The sequence below is a fragment of the Spermophilus citellus genome, assembly GCF_964194105.1.
Source record: "Spermophilus citellus genome assembly, chromosome: 5".
Lineage (NCBI taxonomy): Eukaryota > Metazoa > Chordata > Mammalia > Rodentia > Sciuridae > Spermophilus > Spermophilus citellus.
In genome coordinates this window covers 84,400,538-84,426,086 of record NC_138186.1, presented here as the reverse complement: position 1 = coordinate 84,426,086, position 25,549 = coordinate 84,400,538, and the positions used below count along the sequence as shown (strand labels likewise).

At 38.6% G+C, this 25,549-nt stretch overlaps 1 protein-coding gene and 1 long non-coding RNA gene across 6 annotated transcripts in view; one reads left to right on the top strand and one right to left on the bottom strand.

The window, feature by feature from the left end:
* Positions 1–10,934: 10,934 nt before the first annotated feature.
* On the bottom strand, positions 10,935–16,660 carry LOC308648798. The gene is made up of 3 exons (XR_014021917.1): positions 16,358–16,660; positions 14,978–15,171; positions 10,935–11,010 (listed from the first exon to the last, which is right to left on the bottom strand). It is a non-coding gene; the product is annotated as an uncharacterized lncRNA (long non-coding RNA).
* Positions 16,661–16,699: 39 nt separating this feature from the next.
* Positions 16,700–25,549, top strand: part of SLC17A5 (solute carrier family 17 member 5) — a 48,371-nt gene continuing 39,521 nt past the window's right edge. For 2 of the 5 annotated variants that reach the window (XM_081293819.1, XM_081293821.1), the window contains exon 1: positions 16,703–16,997. In XM_081293819.1, coding sequence (XP_081149945.1) covers positions 16,784–16,997 — 214 coding nt within the window. In that variant the 5' untranslated portion in view covers positions 16,703–16,783. Of the gene's footprint in view, positions 16,998–25,549 lie in introns of all 5 variants that reach the window. The other 3 variants (XM_081293820.1, XM_081293822.1, XM_081293823.1) reach the window with 3 other exon arrangements.

Sequence of the window (25,549 nt, the reverse complement as noted above, 5' to 3'; positions counted from 1 at the left end):
GATCACAAGTTCAAAGCCAGCCTCATCAAAAGTGATGCACTAAGCAACAGTGAGACCCTGTCTCTAAATAAAATACAAAATAGGGTTGGGGATGTTTCTTAGTGGTTGAGTGCCCCTGAGTCCAATCCCCAGTACTCCCCCTGCAAAAAAAAAAAAAAAAAACAGGGACCTATTAGGAGAGATTCTCAAGATAGAGCTCCCTTAGCTTTAAAATTAGACCCAGAAATGGGACTTTCTTAAACTGAAAAGTTTTTTCTCAGCAAGAGAAACAATAAGAGAGGTAAATAGGGAGCCTACATCCTGGGAACAAATTTTTACTCCTCACACTTCAGATAGAGCCCTAATATCCAGAGCATACAAAGAACTCAAAAAATTAGACAATAAGATAACAAACAACCCAATCAACAAATGGGCCAAGGACATGAACAAACACTTCACAGAGGAGGACATACAATCAATCAACAAGTACATGAAAAAATGCTCACCATCTCTAGCAGTCAAGGAAATGCAAATCAAAACCACCCTAAGATACCACCTCACCCCAGTAAGATTGGCAGCCATGATGAAGTCAAACAACAAAGAGTGCTGGCGAGGACGTGGGGAAAAGGGTACTCTTGTACACTGCTGGTGGGACTGCAAACGGGTGCGGCCAATTTGGAAAGCAGTATGGAGATTCCTGGGAAAGCTGGGAATGGAACCACCATTTGACCCAGCTATTGCCCTTCTCGGACTATTTCCTGAAAACCTTAAAAGAGCACACTACAGGGATACTGCCACATCGATGTTCATAGCAGCACAATTCACAATTGCTAGACTGTGGAATCAACCCAGATGCCCTTCAATAGATGAATGGATAAAAAAAATGTGGCATTTATACACCATGGAGTATTACGCAGCACTAAAAAATGACAAAATCACGGAATTTGCAGGGAAATGGATGGCACTAGAGCAGATTATGCTTAGTGAAGCTAGCCAATCCCTAAAAAACAAATACCAAATGTCTTCTTTGATATAATGAGAGCAACTAAGAACAGAACAGGGAGGAAGAGCAGGAAGAAAAGATTAACATTAAACAGAGACATGAGGCAGGAGGGAAAGGGAGAAAAAAAGGGAAATCACATGGAAATGGAGGGAGACCCTCATTGTTATACAAAATTCCATATAAGAGGTTATGAGGGGAATGGGATAACAAACATGGAGGGAAATGAATTACAGTAGATGGGGTAGAGAGAGAAGATGGGAGGGGAGGGGAGGGGGGATAGTAGAGGATAGGAAAGGTAGCAGAATACAACAGTCACTAATATGGCAGTATGTAAAAATGTGATGTGTAACCGATGTGATTCTGTAATTTGTATTTGGGGTAAAAATGGGAGTTCATAACCCACTTGAATCTAATGTATGAAATATGATTTGTCAAGAGCTTTGTAATGTTGTGAACATCCAATAAAAAATAAATAAATAAATAAATAAATAAATAAATAAAATTAGACCCAGAATAGCCAAAGCAATGCCCAATAATAAGAGCAGTGGAATTAGTTTGTTTGTGCTTTTACAGGGTCTTTAGCTCAATAATCAAAATTTTGTGGTCTTTCTCTTGAATTTTATTCCCGTCAATATCTGTGGTTCCTTTGTTGGGGGATGAAGGGGTGCTTCTTTGCCTGTTTACTCGTGTGTTCAGAGTTCTTAAGCTTGTATATTTGCTGAGATAGACTTCTCTTCCTCCTTTATAAGGGGGTCCTTTGGTGGGTAGTTATATCTTTTGTAGTAAGTGCTGTGCTGTTGGTATATCCTAGAGTCAACATATAGGCTCAGTGTAATCACCCCCAAAGCCTCTCAGTATGCCACTACAGAACTGTTGATTTAACTCACCACTGCAACATTGTAGATTCCTTTGAGCTGCCAAATTGGAACTTCACTCTTATTGCAATAGGAGAAAGTATCCATGAATGGGACCTGAGAGCTCTCCTACCTATTCCTATCTGGGCTTTGTCATCAGTTTGGGGTTTTGTGCTGTCTCTTGGCTGGGTTGTGGGTGTAACACAGCAGCAGAGTCTCTACCCTGTGAACTCATAGTTTTCCAGCAGATTCCCAGCACCTCTCACAAAAGGAGGCAACAAATAATAGTAACAAACAATATACAGCATAAAATAAACACCCAGTACCTACTATGACATTTAAAATGCTAATTATCACAAAAAGAGATATTGTGAGGGTCAGCAATTAACAACAATAAGTAGCCACTAACTAGATCTAGTATTAAAGTAAATGACAGGTGTCAACCACATTACCCACAGTACTAATAACTATGACAACATGAATGGTGGGGCAGGAATTATATAAACTTGTTCTAAAAGATGATATAATTACAGTTCATTAAGATAAAAGAAAATGGGGTAGAAATTCCAAAGAAAGTTAAGAATATTCAAAATGTGAACAGAGAGAAAGCAGAAGAGAAATAGTACATAATGGTCATCAAGAAAGAAGAGAGGAGCTGGGCATGGTGGTGCACGCCTGTAATCCCATTGGCTTGGGAGGCTGAGGCAGGAGAATCGCACGTTTAAAACCAGGCTCAGCAAAAGCAAGGCAGTAAGCAATTCAGTGAGACCCTGTCTCTAAATAAAATACAAAATAGGGCTGGTTGAGTGGTAGAGTGCCCCTGAGTTCTATCCCCAGTACCAAGAAAGAAAGAGAAAGGGGAAGGGGGTGAATGAAAGAAAGATAGAAGAAAGGAAGGAAGGAAGGAAGGAAAGGGGGAAGAAATAAAATAAATAAAAGGAGAGAGAAAAAGAACAAGAAAACTGGGCTGGGGAGGTGGCTCAAGCGGTAATGCGCTTGCCTGGCATGCGCTGGGCTCTGGGTCTGATCCTCAGCACTACATAAAAAATAAAATAAAATAAAGATGTTGTGTCCACCAAAAACTAAAAAATAAATATTAAGAAAACTCTCTCTCTCTCTCTCTCTCTCTCTCTCTCTCTCTCTCAAAAAAAAAAAAAAAAAAAAAAAAAAAAAAAAAAAAGAACAAGATAACCTGGTTATTACAGGTAGAAGAAAGGAAGAAAAGACAAACATGAGCCAAGCACAGTGGCACACACCAGTTATCTCAGAAACTCAAGAGTCTGAGACAGGAAGATTACAAATTCGTAGGCCAGCCTCAGCAACTCAGCAAGACCCTATATCAAAATAAAAATTTTAAAGGGTCAGGAATATAACTCAGTGCAAGAATACCACAGGGTCTGTCCTGAGTACCAAACAAACAAATGAAAAAAGAGTAACAAGAGAGGGATGGGGCTGTAGGTCAGTGGCAGAGCACTTGCTTAGCATATGTGAGACACTGGGTTCGATTCTCAACACCACATAAAAATACACAAGTAAAATAAAGGCATTCTGGGCTGGGCTTGTGGCTTGGTGGTAGAGCACTTGCTTAGCACATGTGAGGTTCTAGGTTCGATTCTCAGAACCAAATAAATAAATAAATAAAGGTATTATGTCTATTTATAACCAAACACATTTTTAAAGGCATTCTGTTCATCTATAACCATAAAAAGATTTAAAAAAAAAAAAGAGTAACAAGAGAAACAAAAATCCCTAATGATCAAAACACAGTGAAATAACAAACACATAGAAAAATGATAAAAATGAAAGGAAAAAGGAACAAATATGTGTGTTTGTGTTTGTTTCCATGATCCAATCACCACAGCAAGAATACACACAAATAAAAAAGGGAAGAAAAAGAAAGAAAGAAAGAAAGAGAGAGAGAGAGAAAAAAAGGAGAAAAAAATTCTTGATGAAAAATGAAAGGATTGTCTCCACTAGGTGATCAAAACTGTCCACAAGGATGGGTGTTCACTGCCTATGTCAGATTGGCCTTCTCTCCATTTCTTCTTGGGCTATGTACTCCTCAGAGAGAGAGCAAAGGTTGGGGGTTGTTAAATCCTTCCTCTTTTTGTGTTGCTTGCCAAGCTGCCAGCTGGAGTGGCCTGGAAAGCTTCCTGTCTTACCAATATAAAGTAGGACAGATTGGAAAGCACTGTCAATTGGAGTTTTGTCCAGACAGACTAAATCACTGTACTCCCTGAGTGGGGCTGATACAGAGTTCTAAATGAGAAGTTCCAGCAACTAGGATTTATCTCTCATCAGACCTTTGGAACTTTGTCAGGTAATACTTCTGGAGCTGTGCAGATACAGATGCTGGTTTCTGCTGGGCATGCAGATCTAGGGGCCTTACAAGAACTCCATTTGTTCTACAAATTAACCCTCCACAAGTTTCACGCACTTACAAATGTGACCTTCCCAGACTCAGTTCCCTAGGGCAATTGCAACCCACCTGTCCAGATTCTTCTACCCTCTTTGGCTGATCACGTGAGCCATCAGACACAAAAGGAAAACAAGTTGCGTTCCCTTCCATATGTTGAATCTGAATCACCCTAAGTACAATCCTTTCTGTGCCCATTTCAATTGCATTCTGCTAGGCACACACTAGGCCACATGGTAGACACTTGCCAGACGCTGTGATCTCCTAAATTCCCACAGCAGCAAGTTAGAGCATGGCCTCCTCAAGATGGTTCTGGCCCCAACTCTACACATGCCAGTTAGGAAACACGGAGCACCTTTCAAACACCAGCTCACTGTGCAGCCTGTGATTCAGCTAAGACTACTTTTCTGTTCTACAAGTTTTCCTGTGCCAAATCAGTTCAATGTATTTCTCTCTCTCTGTGTTACCCCTCCCCTCTGCAGTGAACTAGCAAGGCTGCCCCACCAGATTGACTCCAATGTGTTCTTTCTTGTTCAAAGCACCAGAATTCTGGGTCTCTATGATTCTCTCACTCTCTATTATTGAATATCAGTGAGTTTCCTCTGTCACCCTCCTTGATGAGGAGGAGTATTCCCCACTATTTGAATCTTGAGCCATTGGAGCACTTGGAAACTGCACCCTTTCCTCTAATCTGCCTTCTTTGATCTCCCTCCAAAAAAGATACATTTTTTCCTTATCTAGCTGATGCTCTTCTCCTTGAAAAGTATTGTATAGGGTCTGTCTCTGTTGACACCACTATAATGAAGCTGGCAGTTTAGTTACATGAGAAAAAATAGTGCAAAAATAAAGAAATACGACTGTTAGGATTTTTTTCCCCCAGTAAACACAAATTAAGGTCAAAGAGAATACAAATTTTAATAGATTAAATACCCTTTTCTGATTGCTGTATCCTTCAAAATACTTTTGGAACTTTCTTTCTTCCTAGAACTATTTTAAGAGCTAGTACCTGAATCTCTCTCCCTCACACACCTATTTTACATCCATATTTTATAAATTAAAACTGAAACTACCTGAAGTGCTTTCCTTTATTTGAAAGAATGTTAATATATGCATTATTAATTATGTGCTTTACTGTTGTTGGTTTTTACTGGGGTTGGAAAAGGTGGTCAATTAACCATATTCTATGAATAAGTCTTGGGTTTTACTGTTGTCACATTTTTGTTCAATGGTTTTGTTTGTTTCCACAAAAGGGGGACTATTGACAGGGACTGGCGTTATTTCACAATTGATATAACCACTTAACCATTTCTAGCAGACTTTTTAAAAACAGAAATAATGGAAGTTTAATATTCTGATCATTAGCATTATAATATTTTTTATTAGATTTATAAGTTTACAAATTTTATTCCTAAAAATTTCAATTAAGAAGATAACCCAGAGGGCTGAGGCTGGGGCTCAGTGGCAGAGTGCTTGCCTAGCACGCAAGAGGCCCTGGGTTCGATCCCCAGCACCACATTTAAAAAAAAAAAAAAGATAACCCAGATATGACTTGTATTTCTCTTTTTACTTAAATTGTTAGAAGAGAAAATCCAGTATAACTGTGTCCTACTAAAAGAACACAAAAACTGAAAATTCAGTTAAACTTTTTCAAAATGATTAATCATAGCTTCTCTCTAGATAGCAAATTCTCATGTGTTATCTTCAAATTCAATTTATGTAAAAATTTAAGAATACATTATCAGAGCTGGATGTGGTGTCACACACCCCTAATCCCAGTGACTAGGGAGGCTTGAGGCAGGAGGATCACAAGTTCAAGGCCAGACTCGGCAATTTAGCAAGACCTGTCTCAAAATAAAAAAAATAAACAGGGCTGTGTTAGGCAGTAGCTCAGTGGCAGAACTATTGCCTAGCACATGTGAGACCCTGAGTTCAGTTCCTCAATACCAAAATTTCCTTGATTTGAGGACTGACTTCAATAGAGAAAGACTTTTACCAGTTGGCCTTGGTAGAAATTCTAGGAGACTTTCAAATCTTTATTATGAATGTGCATATCCATTCCTTCCTTCTCCTGGGGGAGAAGTTTCAGGGTATCTTCTTCCATCTCACAGAGTCATGAGGCTCTATAAACCATTTATCCCTCTTTCCTAGGATAATGCCCTAAAAGTCCAGGACATTGGATCTATAAAACTGCTAAAAGAAAAAGCTTACAAAGCTTTTAACAGTGACCTTAGCAGTGATTTCTTTGTGCATGAGATCAAAAGCTCACATAATAAAAGCAAATATAAATGCTTCAAACTAAAAAGTTTCTGCATAGCAAAGAGTCATCAGAATAAAGAGACGCATGAATTTGGAGAAATGTTTGCAAACTGTATATGTGATAAGAGGTTAAAATTCAAAATACAAGAAACTCAGGCAATTCAACAGCATGAAAACAAACAGCCTAATTAAAAACTGGGCAAAGGACCTGAACAGACATTTCTCAAAGGAAGACATATGAATGTATAAAAGGCCAGCAAGAAAATGAATAGGTGTTCAATATCAATCATCAGAGAAATGCAAATTTAAACTACAAGGAGATATCATGTCACACTTGTTAAAATGGCTACCATCAAAAAACAAAAGTTAACAGTTATTGGTAAAGATGTGGAGAAAAGGACCCCTTATACACTGTTGGTAAGAAGGTAAAGTGATACAGTCACAATGAAAGACAGTCTGATACTTCCTCAATTAAAAATAGAACTAGCATATGATCCAGCAATTTCACTTCTATAAGTACATATCCAAAATAATTGAAATTAGGATCTTGGGGCTGGGATTGTGGCTCAGTGGTAGAGTACTCACCTAGCATGCATGAGGTACTGGGTTCAATCCTCAGCACCACGTAGAAATAAAGATATAGTGTCCACCTAAAACTAAAAAAATAAATATTAAAAAAAATTAAAAAGAAAGAAATTAGGATCTTGACAATATATCTGTATTTCCATGTTCATTGTGGCATTATTCATAGTAGCCAAGATATGAAAACCCAAATGTCCATTGAAAGATGAATGAGTAAAGAAAACACAGCATATTCATACTATGAAATATTACTTGGTCTCAAAGAAAAAGGAAATCTTGCCATTTATGACAACATGGATGAACCTACAGGACACCATTTTATTTTTTTATTTTTATTTTTATGTGGTGCTGAGGATCAAACCCAGGGCCTTGCACATGTGAGATGAGCACTCTACGGTTGAGCCATAACCCCAGCCCCCAGGACACCATTTACTGAGATAAGTCAGGCACAAAAGAACAAATGCTGTAAAATTCTGCTTGTATGAGGTTTGTTAGCTTTCTGTCACTGTGACAAAATGCCTGAGATAATAAACTTTTTTTTAAATGTATTTTTTAGTTGTAGTTGGACACAATGCCTTTATTTTTTATTTATATGTGGTGCTGAGGATCAAATCCAGAGCCTCACATGTGCTAGGCAAGCGCTTTACCACTGAACTACAACCCCAGCCTCGATGATAAACTTTTAAGGTGAAAATATTTTGGCTCATGGTTTCAGAGATTTCAGCCATGGTCAGTTGACCTTGTTGCTTTAGGCATATGGCAGCACAGTACATCATGGAAGGAGTACATGGGAGAGAATGTACTCATCCTCATGGTGGCTGGGATGAAAAAAGAGCGACCTGGTTCCTCATAGCTCCACTAAGGGCATATTTCTTCTACTAGATCTCACCTCCAAAATGTTCCACAACCTCCCAGTAGAATTATGGGTTGGGTACCAAGCCTTCAAACCATGCATCTCTCAGGGACAGTATTTAGGACCCAAAGTATATGTTTTAAAAAATCAGATTTATAGAAGCAGAGAAGAATAGAAGTTTCCAGGGATTGGGGGCAGGGTGAAAGGGAGAGTTGTTCAAGAGGTATAAAATTTTGGTCAGTTGGTGCAGTAGCGTATGCCTACAATCCCAGCAGCTTGGGAGGCTAAGGCAGGAAGATTGCAAATTCAAAGTTATCCTCAGCAAAAATCGAGGCACTAAGCAACTCAGTGAAACCTTGTCTCTAAATAAAATATAAAATAGGGCTGGGGATGTGGCTCAGTGGTTGAGTGCCCCTGAGTTCAATCCCCAGTACCAAAAAAAATTTTTTTTTGGTCATGCAAGATGCATAAATTCTAGAGATTTGCTATGTAACATAGTGTCCCTAGTTAAGAATACTGTCCTGTGCACTTAAAAGAAAGTAAACCTCACATTAAGTGTTTTCACAAAATAAAAAGAGGCACAAGGAAACTTTTAGAGGTGGTGAAATGTGTCTATCACCTCAACTGTGGTGATGGTTTCATGGGTGCAAGGATCTGTCCAACCTCATCAAATTGTATACATTAAATATGTGTAGTTTTTATATAATAATTGTGTCTCAATAGTTGTTTTAATTACATTGATTTCAGATTTTCTTTTGTTCTAAAATGATAACAATTAGTTTTTGAGCCACTACACTTTTCATTAGTCAGAAAATATGAATATATATGTAGAAAAAATTTTGACCAAAAGGGATTGTCAGGAAAGGCTGACTCAACAGCACTATGACTTCACATACTACTTACCAGAATAGATTTGAACCTTAATCTTCTAATCTACCTGAGTCATTCAATTTTGAGTTGCTTTGCAGGCACTTATAGCTCATTTGTGAAGGTCATTGTTTCTCGTGCTTCTTGTGTGATTCTCCCAGCTGATTTATTATCTGTTCCACTGGTATTTCACAACATTTGCAAATTTTATCTCCCTCAAGTTGAAGAGATAAAGCTATGGTGTGTCTTCTTAAATGTTTCAGTATGTTTAAGTTTCAGATATCAGTCTCTACCAGGCTCTTATAGAGGCAGTATTATTTATGTCCTTTTTTCGTTTTAATGTGGCCACTTTTATAGTTCCCCTACATTAGGTAAATGAAAGGAAATTGGCAAAGAAAATTCCATATAATTCATAAGCAACAATTGAATGTATAAAAGGCCAGCAAGAAAATGAATAGGTGTTCAATAGGTGTTTATTATATACTTACCATCAAGATGACTTAGTGAAATTTCACTAAGTCTAAGTGAAATTTTGCAGGGCTGGGGTTGTATCTCAGTGGCAGAGCATTTGCCTAGCATGCACAAGGCCCTGCATTAGATCCCCAGCATTACAACAACAACAAAACAGTTTTTATGATGCAAAGGTAACATACAGAGTATAGAAAATTAATGGAATTATGCAGAAGCACCATCCTATGATTTAATATAAGTAGAAGCAATAAAATCTTAATTGTAATAGTGGCTCCCACTGACCTTGGACAAATCACTTAATTCATTTGCCATCTATTAGGTCTCCTCTTTGAAAGAGTTATAATTAGGAGCTGGGGATGTGGCTCAAACAGTAGCGCGCTCGCCTGGCATTCGTGTGGCCCGGGTTCGATCCTCAGCACCACATACAAACAAAGATGTTGTGTCCGCCAATAACTAAAAAATAAATATTTTTAAAAATTCTCTCTCTCTCTCTCTCTCTCTCTCTCTCTCTCTCTCTCCCTCTCTCTCTCCCCTCACTCTCTCTTTAAAAAAAAAAGAAAGAGTTATAATTAAAACTCACATGTTTCAATGTTGCAAGAATTACCCAATTTTGAAGTTGTAAAGCAGTGAGGAAATTCAAACTCAGCTGTGAAAATGATTAACATGTGATAACATATCAATGTGATAGAAAACTGTTTATATTTTCCTGTCTTATTTGTTTTTATTTTGATCACTGTCTGAGAACATCTAACCATACAGCTGCCTAAATAAAATAGGATATGGGAAAGCACATCTGACTATCCATTTTTGAGGCTTCTCCTTAAAAATATGTGGTTTCTTCCTCTGGAATACAGTAATCACACAATACCTGCTCTCTAGAAAATGGAAATTAAAATATGCCTTCTAACTTTTATAACTGTTAGGAAAATATATTTCCCTTGGACAGTATTAAGAAATATTTCCTTCAAAGTACATTTCACTTTTAAACTCCCTAAAGGCAGAAACTGTATTTATATATCTTGGATGCCCCCATGGTAACCGGTACACTGACTAACACAAAATATGGAGCTCCATAAATATTTGTTCTGTGCTTAGAGCTAGGAATGGAAGATAAAAAGACAAGATTCCTACTCTCAAGGAATGACTCCTTATTAAACTATCTTAGATAACTAACACAATGTGCTACAATAAAGGTATTGCAACACACATAAGAGCAGAGTAAGGGAGAGATTATCAAGGAATCATTAAGTTGAAGGCAACATTAGACTCAAGGACAAATTAGAATTCACCATAAACCAAGGCTTCAAATAGGTGGAGGGAACAAGATAAAGAGGACATGATATGTATAAGATTCAATGAGTAGAACAAAGCATAGAGTACAGAGAAGGTGGCAGAAATGGTGGAAGATGGGATTGAAAACATAAACTGGGGCAGATGGCAAAGGCCTCATATTCTATACCAAAGAATTTGGATTTTATTCTCTAAAAAATGGGTCTCCAAAGTAGGGTGCCCTCATCCAAGAACATCAGCAAAATGATCCCAGGAAAAATCAGAACTTATGTTTATTTTTATATTTTAATTTTGATTACCTTAGGGTGTGTGTGCATATAAAGAAATAAACACATGTTGGGTGTATCTTCAAAATTTTTATTGATGGAACTGAAATCAATTTCCATGCATGTATGAGTTTGTCAGGATGAATCCAACCATTCCATATAACTATTAAGCTCTAAAATAAAATAAAAAACAAACTTTTATTGATGGGACAAACAACCGTAAAATTTGAATACCTAAACAATGAAGTACTACATTAAAGAAATTTTTAAAAGAGACAATAGTACCCTACCCACATTACTAAAAGAGCATTTTCACAGGAAAAAGTATTGCAAAATGAATATACCAGAGTGGAGGGAAATCTTAGACTTACTGGAAAGTTACTTATCAAGATATCTTTTAAAAATATTTTTAACGTTCCACCTTAAATAATTACATTAGGTCATTGTTTTAGTTAAGCTGACATGTGTGGTACTTAAAGTTTTAGTGTGTCTCTTTTGCATAAATCTATTTTCTGAGTAAATATTCTGAGGATTTTGGTTTTTTATTAACACTTCCATAAAAATTGCAATATCTGGTGCAGTGGCACCTGCCTGCAATCCCAGAAATTAGGTAACCTAAGGCAGGAGGATTTCAAGTTTGAGGCTAATCTCAGCAATTTGGCAAGGTCCTGTCTCAAAATTTAAAAGTAAAAATGGGCAGGAAAGTGAAATTATGGCATTTGCTAGTAAATGGATGAAACTGGAGACTATCATTTTAAAGGAAAAGCTGGGATTAAAAAAAAACAAAAAAATAATTTTTTTCTTTCTTTTTTTTTTTTTTTTTTTGGTGGTGCTAGGGATTGAATCCAAGCTTTGTACATGTGAGGCGAGCACTCTACCAACTGAGCTACATCCCTAGCACAAAAGGAATGATTTTTATATGACAACATTGGTCATCAAAACATTCCTTTACCAACTTTATCACTTCTAAATTAATGGTTAGAGTATTTGTCCTCCATTCAACTTTCTACTCCCCATATGTTCCGTTTACTTGAAATTCTCATATTAGGCTATCCAAGGCCAACATGATGAGATCCTGTGAAATATAACAAGCACAGTGAAAGGAGAACCAGGGCTAGGGTTGTGGCTCAGAGGTAGAGCGCTCGTCTACCATGCGTGAGGCACTGGGTTTGATCCTCAGCACCACATAAAAATAAAATAAAGATATTGTGTCCACCTATATTTAAAAAAAAAAAAAGGAGAACCAGTGTTAGGAACTGCTCAGGTACAAAAATGAATAATATTTGGTCCCAGATCCTAGGCAACCTACAGTCATGAAAGGGAACTTAACAATTATATAACCAACCACCAACTCCATACTTCCACATGTAATGTGGTATGTATCTTAAAAGAAATTCAATGAAAATCAAATAGGTGTTCCTTAGATGTGTAAGCTAATTTTTTAAGCAAATTTGGCCAAAATAAAATGCTAACTGCTAATTTATTGAGACTTACTACCCACCAGCTACTGTAATTTACATGCATCATCTTATTTAAATATTTAATCCTTAAAATAACCCTTGAGCTTTATATCACATTATTTTTTTTCTTTCACAAATCATTTTATTATTATAATTGCTATTTTACTTAAAAATTTTGGCAACATTAATAAAATAATAAATTCCATCTGCAAGAACAAGCAAGCAAAATAGACAAGGAAATTCATACAATAATAATAATAAACTAGTAATCTGGACAGATATTAAATATATTTGTAAACAAAACAAAGTGACATTGCCTTAAAAAATATAAAGCTATCAATAGAACAACAGAGAAAGCTCCCTTTGACTCAATTCACTATATTAATTTTCTTTTGGTTGCAGGCACAGAAATTGACTCAAGCTAGCTCAATTCTAAAAGAGAAGCAAAGCCCTTAATGATTCCTTCCCAGCTTTTTTGTGAAAATCTAGGAAATTTAACTAGATTAGAGAGGGAAGAAAATAGTGGGGGAGGGAGGTAAAGTGTATATCACATTATTTTAAAGAGGAAACTGAGGAAAGCAGGTAGAGACTTTTGAATTAGGTACCCTGCCCAAAAGATGTTCCTTTCCCAGTGAAGAACAGAATTTGGAGGGTAGAGAAGAGGAAGAGAGAATAAGCTCCCACACAGTATCCATCTGTGTTGTCCAGTATGGCAGCCTGAGCCACAGTGGGGCTACTGAGTACATGGAATGTTGCTGGTCCTAATGGAGATGTGCTGTAAGTATAAAACATTCACAGGGTTTCAAAGATTTAGTACCCAAAAAAAGAGCATTTTTCAATAAGTTTATATTGGTTAGATGTTGAATTGATAATTTTGGGATATAACGGATTAAACAGTGTAGGTTATAAAATTAATGTCACTTTTTTTGTTTTTATACTTTTTAATGTGGCTACTAGAAATTTTTAAATTACATATGTGGTTTGCATTATACTTTACTGAATAGTGGTTGTCTAGAGTACTAGCAAAGGAAGGAATTACCAATCAAAAAATAAATAATATTAACATAACAACAATCTTCTATGGTAATATGAAATCAGGAAGTAAATGCCAGATTTTAAGGGAAAAAAAGATGTCATCTTATACTTTTTAAAAACTCCTCTTGGGGGCTGGGGTTGTGGCTTGCTTGCCTAGCATGCATGAGGCACTGGGTTTGATTCTCAGCACCACATAAAAATAAAATAATGGTATTGTGTCCACCTATAACTAAAATAAATAAACATTAAAAAATTAAAACTCCTCTTGGGATAATCATTTTTTTAAAAATGCAATAACAAAAGTATCTTCTCTCGGCCTAAAATCATGACACCTCAGTATAAAGAAGAAAACCCAGTTCCTAGATCTTGATTTCTAATATCATTCTCCTTGGAGAAATGGCAAGAGCAAAGAACATACAAGTGAACCTGGAACATTTCATTGTATCAGAAAGTGAGATATTGCTCAGAAAACATTACAAGGGGAGCATCTAAAAGAGAGGGGCCAATAGAAAGAGCTCCCAGTTGCCAAAACTGAAACAAGTTTATTGACAAAATAAAAGAACATAGAGGCAAATTACAATCCAAGTATAAAATAATAAGAACTCTGTTAGTATAAATGACTGAATAAGTAAATAAATAGGGGAGAATAGCCAAATCTCACATACAAAATAATTTTGCCCCTGAAAGTGGTAGAGCATAACTGCCCCCCACACACACTTTAAGTGTAGGCCGTACATACTGACCTCCCTCCAAAGAGAAAGGTTATGCAAAGGGGTGGGGGGTTAAAACAGTAATTTTGTGGTGGAAAAACCTGACTAACACTAAATCAAGCATGTAATGAAGCTTAACATCATCAGCGATAATTATCAGTGATAAATTGTGCTGCCAGCACATTCCCTTGAAATTATATGATGAGAATGGCACTTTGCCTCTCTGGTCTTTCTCTAAACAATCCCATATACACAGTTTAATTATAAGAAACTAAAATTGAGAGACTTTCTATAATGCTTACCAGTACTCTACACAACTGTCAAGGTCAGCAAAAACAAGGAAAATCTGAGAAACTGTCACAGCTAAAAGGAGCCTAAGGAGACACAATGACTATATGTAACAGCAGGCTACTTGGAATCCTGGAAGGGGGGGACGTAAAATCTAAAGAAATCTAAAAAAAGTATGAACTTCAGTTAATTATATATATATATATATATATATATATATATATATATATATCTCAATATTGGTTCATTAGTTGTTATAAATATATCATACTAACATACTTACATAAGATCTTGACAACAGGTCAAATTAGGTAAAAGATGGAGAACTCACTGCTATCTTCACAACTTTTCAGTAAGCTTAGGTAGTAACTTATTTTTTTAAATAAAAGGTATATTAAAAAGAAGAAGGAGGAGGACGAGGAGGAGGAGGAAAGAAAGAAAAAAAGCAAGGCCCTCCTCTAGTTTAAAACCTTTCAAGACTATTAGAATCTATTCCCTGGCCCAAAATCCTTACAACCTTGCTATTGACCTAGAAGCTTGTTAGCAATATGAAATCTCAGGCCCATCCCAGATATACTGGGGTTCTCAGAGAAACAGAACCAATAAGAGAGAGAAAAAGAGAAGATATATATAAAGTAGAGGCTCACCCAGTATAGGCCTGGAGGATCTATACCCGGAGAGAAATTGTACAGAAGCCTGGAGGTTCAAGGAGACTGATGGTGCAGATGAAATCTGAAGAGAGGGCCAAACCTTGTAGAGCAGGCCTGTAGCCCCAGCTAGTCCAGAACTTGCGGCAGGAGGATCACATCTTGAAGGCCAGCCTCAGCAACTTAATGAGACCCTAACTCAAAATTTAAAAAAATAAGAACTGAGGATGTAGCTAGAGACCCCCTGGGTTCAATCCCCAATACCATAAAAAAAAGAAAGAAAGAAATATGAAATAGTCTTCTGGGGGATTCCCTTTGCTTGGGGTAGGGAGAGGGAGAGGGACACTGTTCTAGTTAGCCTTCAACTGATTGAATGAGGCCCACCCACATTATGGAGGGCAACCAGTTTCACCAATTTAAATGTTAACTTCATCCAAAAACACCCCCCAATTTGACACATAAAATAAACACCACACCAGACCTGCTGAATCTGAAGCTATATTACAAGGATCCACCAAGTGATTATATGCATACTCAAATAAGAGTGTCATCTCAACAACCCAGTTTGAAATCTACATGGTTATTTCTGTCACTCAGAAATAAGGTCTAATTTGTTATCCTAACTTGAAAACTGGCCTAGAATTTACTAATCTGGAAATCAGGGATGCCTTCAAAAATCCGCACCCTCTTCTCTGGATAAAGGAGCGTCGTCTTTGTTCCCATGTAGACCTCACCAATCCTTTTACCTGGTTTACTGAATTATTGGTTTGTGAGTCTTCCGGATTTGCCCTGAACACTTCGAGGGCATTGACACATCTTATTTTCCCGTCTATCTCCACAAAGATAGCCTCTATTACCCAGGAAAATTATTGAACTGAAGCCTATGGCTAGAACAGCGGCTCCAGGTCTGTCCAGCCTAGGCAAGCATTTTCCTAGTTTCCTCTTTCCTAGTTTCCTCTTACTGTTGAGTCAGTAACTACAACAATCTCTCTGAATTAGAAGTGCGAAGAAAAAACACACGCAGAGAGATGCATCAGAAGAGTTGATACCTTGAACCATATGAAATTGTTTATATTGGGTTATTTTTTCTATAAAATCGGCAGTCTCTTGGCACACGCAGGTAATCCCTGGCGGCCCTGTCCTGGAAGGGTGAAGCAGAAGGCTCAAAAGTTCAAAGCCAGCCTCGGCCGATTTAATGAGACTCTCAAAACAAAACATTAAAAAGGGGCTGGGGATGTGGGGATGTGGGGATGTGCCTCACTGGTTAAAAGCCCCTGGGTTCGACCCCTGGTACTCCACCCGACGCCCCACCCCACCCCCCCAAAAAAAAACTGACAACCCTATAGAACGTTAATATATTTCCATTTGCTGTTTCGTCACCTCAAAAGCAATTTAGGGATCGTATGCTGTCACGGGGTAGACAGTACAAAGGTTGCCAACAGTCATGACAACTGTACACACCACCTCGACTTAAGTCCTCCCCTTAATTAGACACGCTTAAAGTCCCCGCAGGCGACTCCAGACTTCCACTTATCCTGCTCTGGAAGGGCCGCACGGGAGCTTTACGGGAGGTCTCCCGTAAGGACACGTTCTCAACAGCACTGGCCACCTGGCACGCGCAAAGCCGTCGGAGCTGGGCAGCTCTACACCGACCTCCCCCTGCCGGGCGGAAGTCCCGGAACTCAGCCTTCCCCGCCCAACCTACGCCAGGGTTGCCCAAACCTAAGATGGCGACAGGGAGGAACCGGCGCGGCTGCCTCTGGGCGGGGCAGCGGTGACACTACGTGGCCAGGAGGTGGTGCCAGGATGGGGGAGGTACCAGAGTCCACGCCACCGCCCCGGCCCGCCCAGCCACCGCGGCCGGGGGCTTCGGCTGTCGGGCTGGAGAGCTCCTCTCCTCAGAGCAGCCAGCTCCCTGTAGGCATCATGAGGTCCTCGGTTCGAGGTCCGGTGGTGAACGATGGCGAGGACAGCACCGACAGCACCCCGCTCCTTCAGGGCGCCCGGCAGGCCGAAGCCGGTGAGCAGCCGGGTCGTCTAGGGGCTCTAGGCCCGCAACATTCCCGGGGCGGGCGGTGGTACTGGGCAGAAGTGGCCAAGGGTACTGGCACCCCCGCCGTCTGGTCCAGAGTTGACAGGCGCCGAGGGGACACGAAGAGAGAAAGCCAATTCAGGCCCCTCTTAGCCCCGCCTGTCCCGGTGCCCGGAAGCCCCTCCGACGCCCTAGGGTCTGACGGGCAGGCGGGAACGGCTATGCCGGGCTCCAGCTTGGCCTCCGCTAGTGCCTCTAGGCGGGGCGGGAGCAGGGAGCGGCTCTGCGCGGCAGGTGCTTGAGCTGCTGACTGTTTTCAGTAGTGCAGAGCCGGGAACCCGGTGAAAAACCCAAGTTGGGGAGCGCCTTCCAATCAATGGGCAAGGGCCAGGCGGAGGGTGAACTGAGGGCCCTGGGGTTTCATCCCCGGCACAAAAAGAAGAAAGGGCGAACTGGGGGAGAAACTTGCAAATCGGTGAGCAAATGGCCAGGCTGATTCGTCTCCTGCCTTGTGACCTCCTGGTTTCCACAGCTGCGTATCAGCCTGCAAGTGAGCCTATAGCTCCTCGGGCAGGGAGAGGAGACAAAAGGATAGGAGATATAATATTTCTGAGTATACAGAGAGCAAGTGTTGCGTAATCCAGCAAATATCTTGATATTGTGCTGTAAGAGACTAAAAATATTGCACACATTTCATTTTTTTCCCCTCTAGCAGTCTACAATTTAAGTTAGGAAACAGTTTGGTTGTCCTCAAGATAAGCTCTCTACAGAGCTGTAAGATAATTTGCCAGAGACCTTGCAACAAATCGAAAAGGAGGTATTTCAAAAAGCATGGTCTCCGAATTTAGGAAAATAGCAATACTTTGCTATTTTCCACTTTTATAATGCAGCTTCTTAAGAAGTAATGAAAACTAAAAAACAAATAAGTTTGCATGCGTTCTGTAGTTTCAAAGATTCAAAGTATTAGAGTAGAATTGGAAATCTGACTTTTGTTGACCAAGCATATTATGTTCTTTTTATTTGTTTTTAACATTACCAGATGGTGGCAGTAGAGGTGGCAACATTGTAGCTCCATCCTGCATCTTGGAGCTTATTTTAGTCAATGCTAAGTGTAAATAACTGTACCAAAGTAGTATTTTACCTGAAAGTTGTATTTAATTCCATAAGCTGATCTTTTCCCTTGGCTTATAGCATTATAATTATATAATCTTCCTCTGTAAAATAATCTCATAGAAATGCAGAAACAAATGGCTATATAATACACTACTGTATTCTGCTGTAATTGGAATATATGTGTGTATGTACATAAATATATACATATATGAAAATTTAGCTCAAATGTCAGCCATCTTTAATATTCAGGAAAATGAAGATTCAAACCTCAATGCTTACTAAAATAGATAAAATTCAAAGGCTGAGAGCCTGGAACAGTGTTGCAGGCCTGTAGTCCCAGCAATCAGGAGGCTGAGACAAGATGATTGCAGGTATGAGGCCAGCCTGGGTTATTTAGTGAGAACCTGTTTCAAAAAATAAGCAGTACTAGCTGGGTGCAGTGGCACAGGCCTGTAATCCTAGCAGCTTGGGAGGCTGAGACAGGAGGATGGATAGACAGGAGGACTGAGAGTTCAAAGCCAGCCTCAGCAAAAGCAAGGCACTAAGCAACTCAGTGAAACCCTGTCTCTAAATAAAATACAAAATAGGGTTGGGGATGTGGCTCAGTGGTTGAGTGCCCCTGATTTCAATCTCCAGTACCCCCCCCAAAAATAAGCAGTATTGGGAATATAGCTCAGTGGTAGAGTACCCCTAAATTCAATCCCTAGGTAGATAAATGGAGAGATAGGAATACCAGATATTGGCAGAGATATGGAATAACTAGAACTCTTGCACATTCCTAGTAACTGTGTAAAATAGTACAACTACTTTGGGAAATCTTAAATTTTTATATTACCACATGACCACATAATGTATATACCTGTGGTATATGTATATTTTTATTCATAAAGTAGTCAAACCTGGAGATAGATCAATTTAGTGGATGAATATACAAACTATGTACAAAAAGGGACAAAATATTTGTGTACATAACACACGGGTAAATCTCAAAAACATGCTGAGCAAAATAAACACCATATTAATATATGATCCCATCAATATGAAGTTCTAGGACTAGCAAAGGTAATATATAAAGCAGATTAGTGATTGGCTAGAGACTCAGGCAGGAGAAAATTGACTTCAAAGAGGCATTAAGGTACTTTTTAAGGTAATAAAGTTCTACATCTTGATCTTAATTGGGTTGGACAGATGTATACATTTGTCACATAAATTAGACTTTGATAAAACTGATCGGAAAAAGATTAGTTCCTGTTGTCACTTTTCAGAACATCCCTCACTTGACTCATAGGTTGAATATATAGTTCTTAATGTATATATGCTCTGTTCTTCCTGACTTCAGGTGACTCCCTTCATTACACCATTTCCGTTTTTATTTCTGCTTTTTTTTTTTACTTACTCTCTGGAAAACAAGTGAAGTAGAATTAGTAGCAACACACACAAAGTATTACTTAGTCATAAAAAAGAATCACTTTATGATGTTTGCCAGCAAATGGATGGATATGGAGACTATCATGCTAAGTGAATAAGCCAATCCCCAAAATCCAAACACCAAATATTCTGATATGCCGATGCTAACACTCAACAGGGGTGGGGGCAGGGAAGAATAGAAATTCAGTGAATTAGACAAAGAGGAACAAAGGGATGGGAATAGGAAAAACAGAATGAATTAGATATAACTTCCTTATATTCATATATGAATACACCACCAGTGGAATTCCATGTCATGTACAATCACAAGAATGGGATCCTAATTAGAATAAGTTATAATCCATGTATGTATAATATGTCAAAATACACTCTATCTTCACATATATCTAAAAAGAACAAGGAAAAAATAATAGCAACATATTATTTTTGCTATTTAAAATATGATAAAGGGCCAGGAGTGGTTGGGAATACCTGTAATCCAAGCTACTTGGGAGGCTGAAGGAGGAGGATTCCAAGTTTGAGGCCAGCCTTGAAAACTTAGTGAGACACTGTTTCAAAATAAAAATGCTGGAGAGGTAGTTTGGGGTAAAGTGTCCGTAGGTTCAATTCCAAGTACGGGGGGGGGGGGGGATACACACACACACACACACACACACACACACACACACATATATATGTGATTTAAAATAATATATATGATAAAGGTTTTATAGAGGTGTCCTATATAGTTAGGCCTACGATGGTTGCATCTGTACTGAACATGTACAGACTTTTTTCCCTGTCATCATTCCCTATGCAATACCATATAACAACTATATGCATTTTGTGCAATCTAGAAATAATTTTAAATTCTACAGGAGGATTGTGTAGTTATCTGCAAGATCACCATCTTTTATAAATGACTTGAGCATCTGCAGAGTTTGGTACCCTTTGGGATTCTGGAGCCAATCCCCTATGGATGGATGCCAAAGGACCCTGCGTTTTTTTTGTTTTTTTTGTTTTTTTTTTGTTTTTTTTTTTTGCTCCTGGCACAGGCCCCCTCTCCACTGTGAAACATTTCTCCAAAGAATAAATACTAAGACATCCTTAAATTTTTTACTAGCCTCCCTTACCAATGGTACCTCTTTATTCATCAGAACCCTGGCTTTAGCTAGCACATTGGCACACACTTAGAGTCCCAGCTACTCTGGAGACTGAGATGAACCTGGACAACATTGAGAACCCCGTCTCAGGGCCAGACTGAGGCTCAGTGGTAGAGTGCTCACCTAGCATGTGGGAGGCCCTGGGTTCAATCCCTAGCACCACAAGGAAAGAAAACGAAGTCCTAGTGATAACCCCATCTCAAAACAGAAGTAGCAGCCTGGCTTTCTAGGGGATCTACCATCTGTTCCCCACTGATCTTTCAAGAGGTGATTTTTTTTTCATGTTCATACTAATTGATAGAGCTGAGGACTCCTTGTTGCACAATGATGCTTCCAGACAATTACCCCCAACCCCAATGTTTTGGGGCTAAACCACCTTTCCATTACATCGTTGCTATCATCTACCCTCCTGCCACATTTTGCTTCATTCACCACAGGCTTTGCCACCTGACTCACATCCATCTCTACACTCTATAGTTTCTGCCATTATCCTTAGTGACTTCCTATCCAACTCCTTTCCCTCAGTTCTCTGTGCTCCTACATGTCTTATGACTTTTTCCCTCCTCTGGTCATCGTTATACCATGTCATCTCCCACAACTGCTTTGACCACAGCTAGACATCCTTCCTACTTGCCTGTGTAATCACCCTACTTTGACTACTGTCTAATTTCCTCTGGACCTTCTTTTTTTTTTCTTTTCTTTTCTTTTCTTTTTGAGACAGGGTCACACTAAGTTACTAAGGCTAGCCTTGAAGTTGTGATCCTCCTCCCCCAGCCTCCCCAGTGACATTCATTTTTTTTTAATGGAAAAGTTCACCCATATAGGGGCTGAGGTTGTAGCAAGTGGTAGAGCACTTGCTTAGCATGTGTGAGACACTGAGTTCCATCCTCAATACCATATAAAAAATAAATAAATAAAGGTATTGTGTCCATCTATAACAAAAAAAAAATTTTAAGTTCACACATATGCCCATATACAATAAGAAGAAAAGTGTATAACGAACCCCCACATAACCAATACTTCATGGCCAATGTAGTTTCACTTATTTTTAACTTCATACATGATTTTTTTGAAGCAAATCCCAGATATCATGTCATTTTAAGAGTAAACATTTCCATATATATATCCCTAAAAGATGATACTTTTTAACATAATTTCAGTATCATTATCACAATAAAAATAATTCCTACTTAGTGCTCATATTTCCTCATATTTGTCATAATTTTGTAGTTTATTCAAATCAAGATCCCAATAATGTCCATCCCTTCCAAATGATTGAAATGTTTCTTATATCTTTTTCGTCCTTATGTGTTCCTTGCCCCATTTCTTTCTTGCAGTTTATATCCCTGTGTGATCATTTAACATATTCTTCTGCACTCCCATGTTTACTATAAATTGATAATTAGTGGATATAGAGATTTGATCAGATTATGATTTCTGTCTGCCTTATCTACTGTCAAAAGGTCTTCATAGGTAGAATTGTATACTACTATCAGGAGACTCCACTCTACTTTTCAGCCACAAAAAAAAAAAACATCTGTATGCCAGTTCTAGCAGATGATGGTCTAGGCACTGGAGATTAACAAAACAGAGCAAAAGTTCCTGCCCTCACAGAAATGTTATACTCCTAAACTATTAGCCTTCTCCATTTACCTTCTTTTGGAGTTAGAATCATGTTCCGACATTTTATTTTCTTGCCAGTACTCTAAATTCTCTTGTCCTCTGCTTTGTCATCACATCCAAGTGCCAACTATCTGCTCTCTTAGCATCTACTCCTGAGGACAGACATGCAATGCTTAAAGTTACATACTAGGACAGATTGCTTTTACCAGTTCTGTATAAGAGTCCATCCGTTGGGCAGTCCTGTCTGTTCACCTCTTACCCCACAAATCCTAATTTCTCACAAATGATTCCTAACATATGACTTCAATTTCTAATATCTAGAAAAACAATATTATCAACAATTCATTTACCAGAGGGATACTATGTACTAAGCAGTACCCTAAGTGTTTTACACATACTAATTCAGCCAATTGTTATATTAACCCTAATGCACATAGTAAGTGCTCAATAAATATTAGTTACTATATTGTTAAACTCAATACCTGCTATCATCCCTCTCAATAGTATTAGTGTTCTCTCTCTCTCTCTCTCTCTCTCTCTCTCTCTCTCTCTCTCATACTGGGAATTGAACCTAGGGTGCTTTACCATGAAGCTATATCTCCAGCCCTTTTGAGACAGGGTCTTACTAGTTTAGGGGCCTTGCTAAGTTCCTGAGGCTAGCCTCAAAATTGCAATTTTGCCTCAGCCTCCCAATTTGCTGGAATTACAGACGTGCATCACCGTAACTGGTTACAGACGTGCATCGCCATAACTGATGTTAGTTCTTAGAGTTGCTACAGTCCCTTGTCCAGTAGCCTCAGATCATTTAGAATTTCCTATTCTCCCTGTGCTTGCCTTTCTCATTTCCATACTTCTGAGAATGTTGCTGCCTTTGGGTTGCTCTCTCTCTTCTGGTTCATTAAGGAAGACTCAGTCAAATATTGTTTCTTTGAATGACCTTCCCTGACCAACCCTGACCCCAGGCAGACTGATGGGCCTCCTTTTCCCTTGTTACACTTATGTGCACTTATATTTATTTTATTTGTATAACTTTCTCTGAGCCAAAAAAGAAAGAACTCACTTTTACTGAGGATATACTATAATGTCCTGTGGTTTTTCATATAATCCTCATGTACTCCAGTGAGGTGAATGTTGGTCTCCTCATTTTAGAGCTGAGAAACCTGAGAATTAAAACTATTAATAACTTCTACCAAACCACTCAGCCAGTGAAAGTCAGAACTGAAATTCATTCCCAGGTCTGCTTCATTCTAAATTAGCCTATGTTCTTTCCCTTACACGCACTCTACATTCCTAAGTTTAAAGCACATTTTAGAAGCTCATGTTTATTTTGATGGTTTCTTTGTTCGTTATGCAAGCATTATTTTGCTTTGAACTTGATTTCAGTGTGGTCGTTGCTCCGTGGATGTCCTCTTTCATGCAGCCTTTCTTCTGTTGGATCAACTTCAGAGGTTATCTAAATTCATTCGCATGTTTTGCCCTACCACTATATTTTCTTTTTGTTTTGACTGAATAGATTTATAATTACAACAATTTTTATAAAACAACCATGTAGTTTTAATATTCCTAAAAATTTAATAGTTATATATTTTGTGGCATCTTTGTAGGCTCTATTTTCTGACTACCCCCAAAATATAAAGTTGCCTGACCCATAACTTTTAGATCAGATTTTGAGTCAGTATTATGATTTAGATATGAGGTGTCCCCTAAAAGCTGTTTCGTGAGACAATGCAAGAAGGTTCAGAGGTAAAATGATCAGATTATGAAAGGTGTGATCTAATTGTTGGATTAACCCAACAGATATGGATTAACTGAGTAGTAACAGTAAACTGATAGGGTGTAGCTGAAGGAAGTAGGTCACAGAAGGTATGCCTTTGGAGTTTATATTTTATCCCTGGTAATCAGGGCTCAATCTCTTTGCTTCGTGGTTGCCATGTTAAGAGCTGCTTTCCCTTCACTTACTCTCATCATGATGTTCTGCCTTACCTCAGGCCTAGAGCTATGAAGTCAGCCAACTGTGGACTGAACCTCTGAAACTGTGAGCCAAAATAAACTTTTCCTCCTTTAAATTATTCTTACCAGGTTTTGGTCACAGTGACCAAAGGATAACTAAAACAGTAATGCCACTAGTCATTTAAAATCACTTTACTTGGGCTGGGGTTGTGGCTCAAGCGGTAGCCCGCTCGCCTGGCATGCGTGCCGCCTGGGTTCGATCCTCAGCACCACATACAAACAAAGATGTTGTGTCCGCCAATAACTAAAAAATAAATATTAAAATTTAAAAAAAATAAAATAAAATCACTTTACTCACCTTTCTTTCACTTCCCAAGCTTCTACCCCTACAACTTCCTCACATGATAAGGAAAATCATAGTCCAAAACAAACATCACTTGAAGAGAAACTAATGACAAACAATAAAATAAGGTAACAGCAAATAAGGATAGAACAAAATAATGACATTACAAGCAAGAGTAGCATAAAATAAAGTTGTTTAGAGTAAGAATTACTGATAAATTCATTCTTCCCTTTTACTTTCTCCCACATAAAGCATTTTGGCAAGACTTTAACCACACCTCAGATCTGCCCATTTCTCTCCATTGCCTCAGCTTTCATCACAGGTTAAGCTGTCCTCATCTCAACCTGGAAAGCTGCAATAACAGTCCCCGAGTCTACATCCCCCACACCCATTCACACTTCTTCCCTTAGCAATCTTCACACAGCAGCCAGATAAGCTCTTAAACCAAAACTCACATCCTGTCATTCTGCTGATGTAATGAACTTTTAAAATAGAGACCATGATGAAACAGACATAGCACATGAATCCAGATTTTTCTTGCTCAAAATTATTTAAAGTAATGTGGGTTTTTTGCCTATATTTGATGAGATCACAATTCTTCCATCCAGACTTCCATGTAATATTGCCCAACAAAGTGATGATAAAGTATTCTGTTATAGAACATAACTGACAGCATCCAAATGGTGTCCTTACTGGAAAGGTACCACTTGATTGGAACAGAGAGCAAATTTGTATAAATTCATGTAACAGTTACAGCATAAATTGAGCCTTAGAAACGTAGTTCTCACAGATCTAGATCTAACTATGGTTGTAGCACTATAATTCTAATAGCTATACCCCAAAAAAAGGATTTAAGGGTATCAAATGACAAGTTTTCTGTTAACTTGAACAAAGAAAAAAATTGATCATAGTTAAGTGTATGAAGGCTTATAGAAAAATGA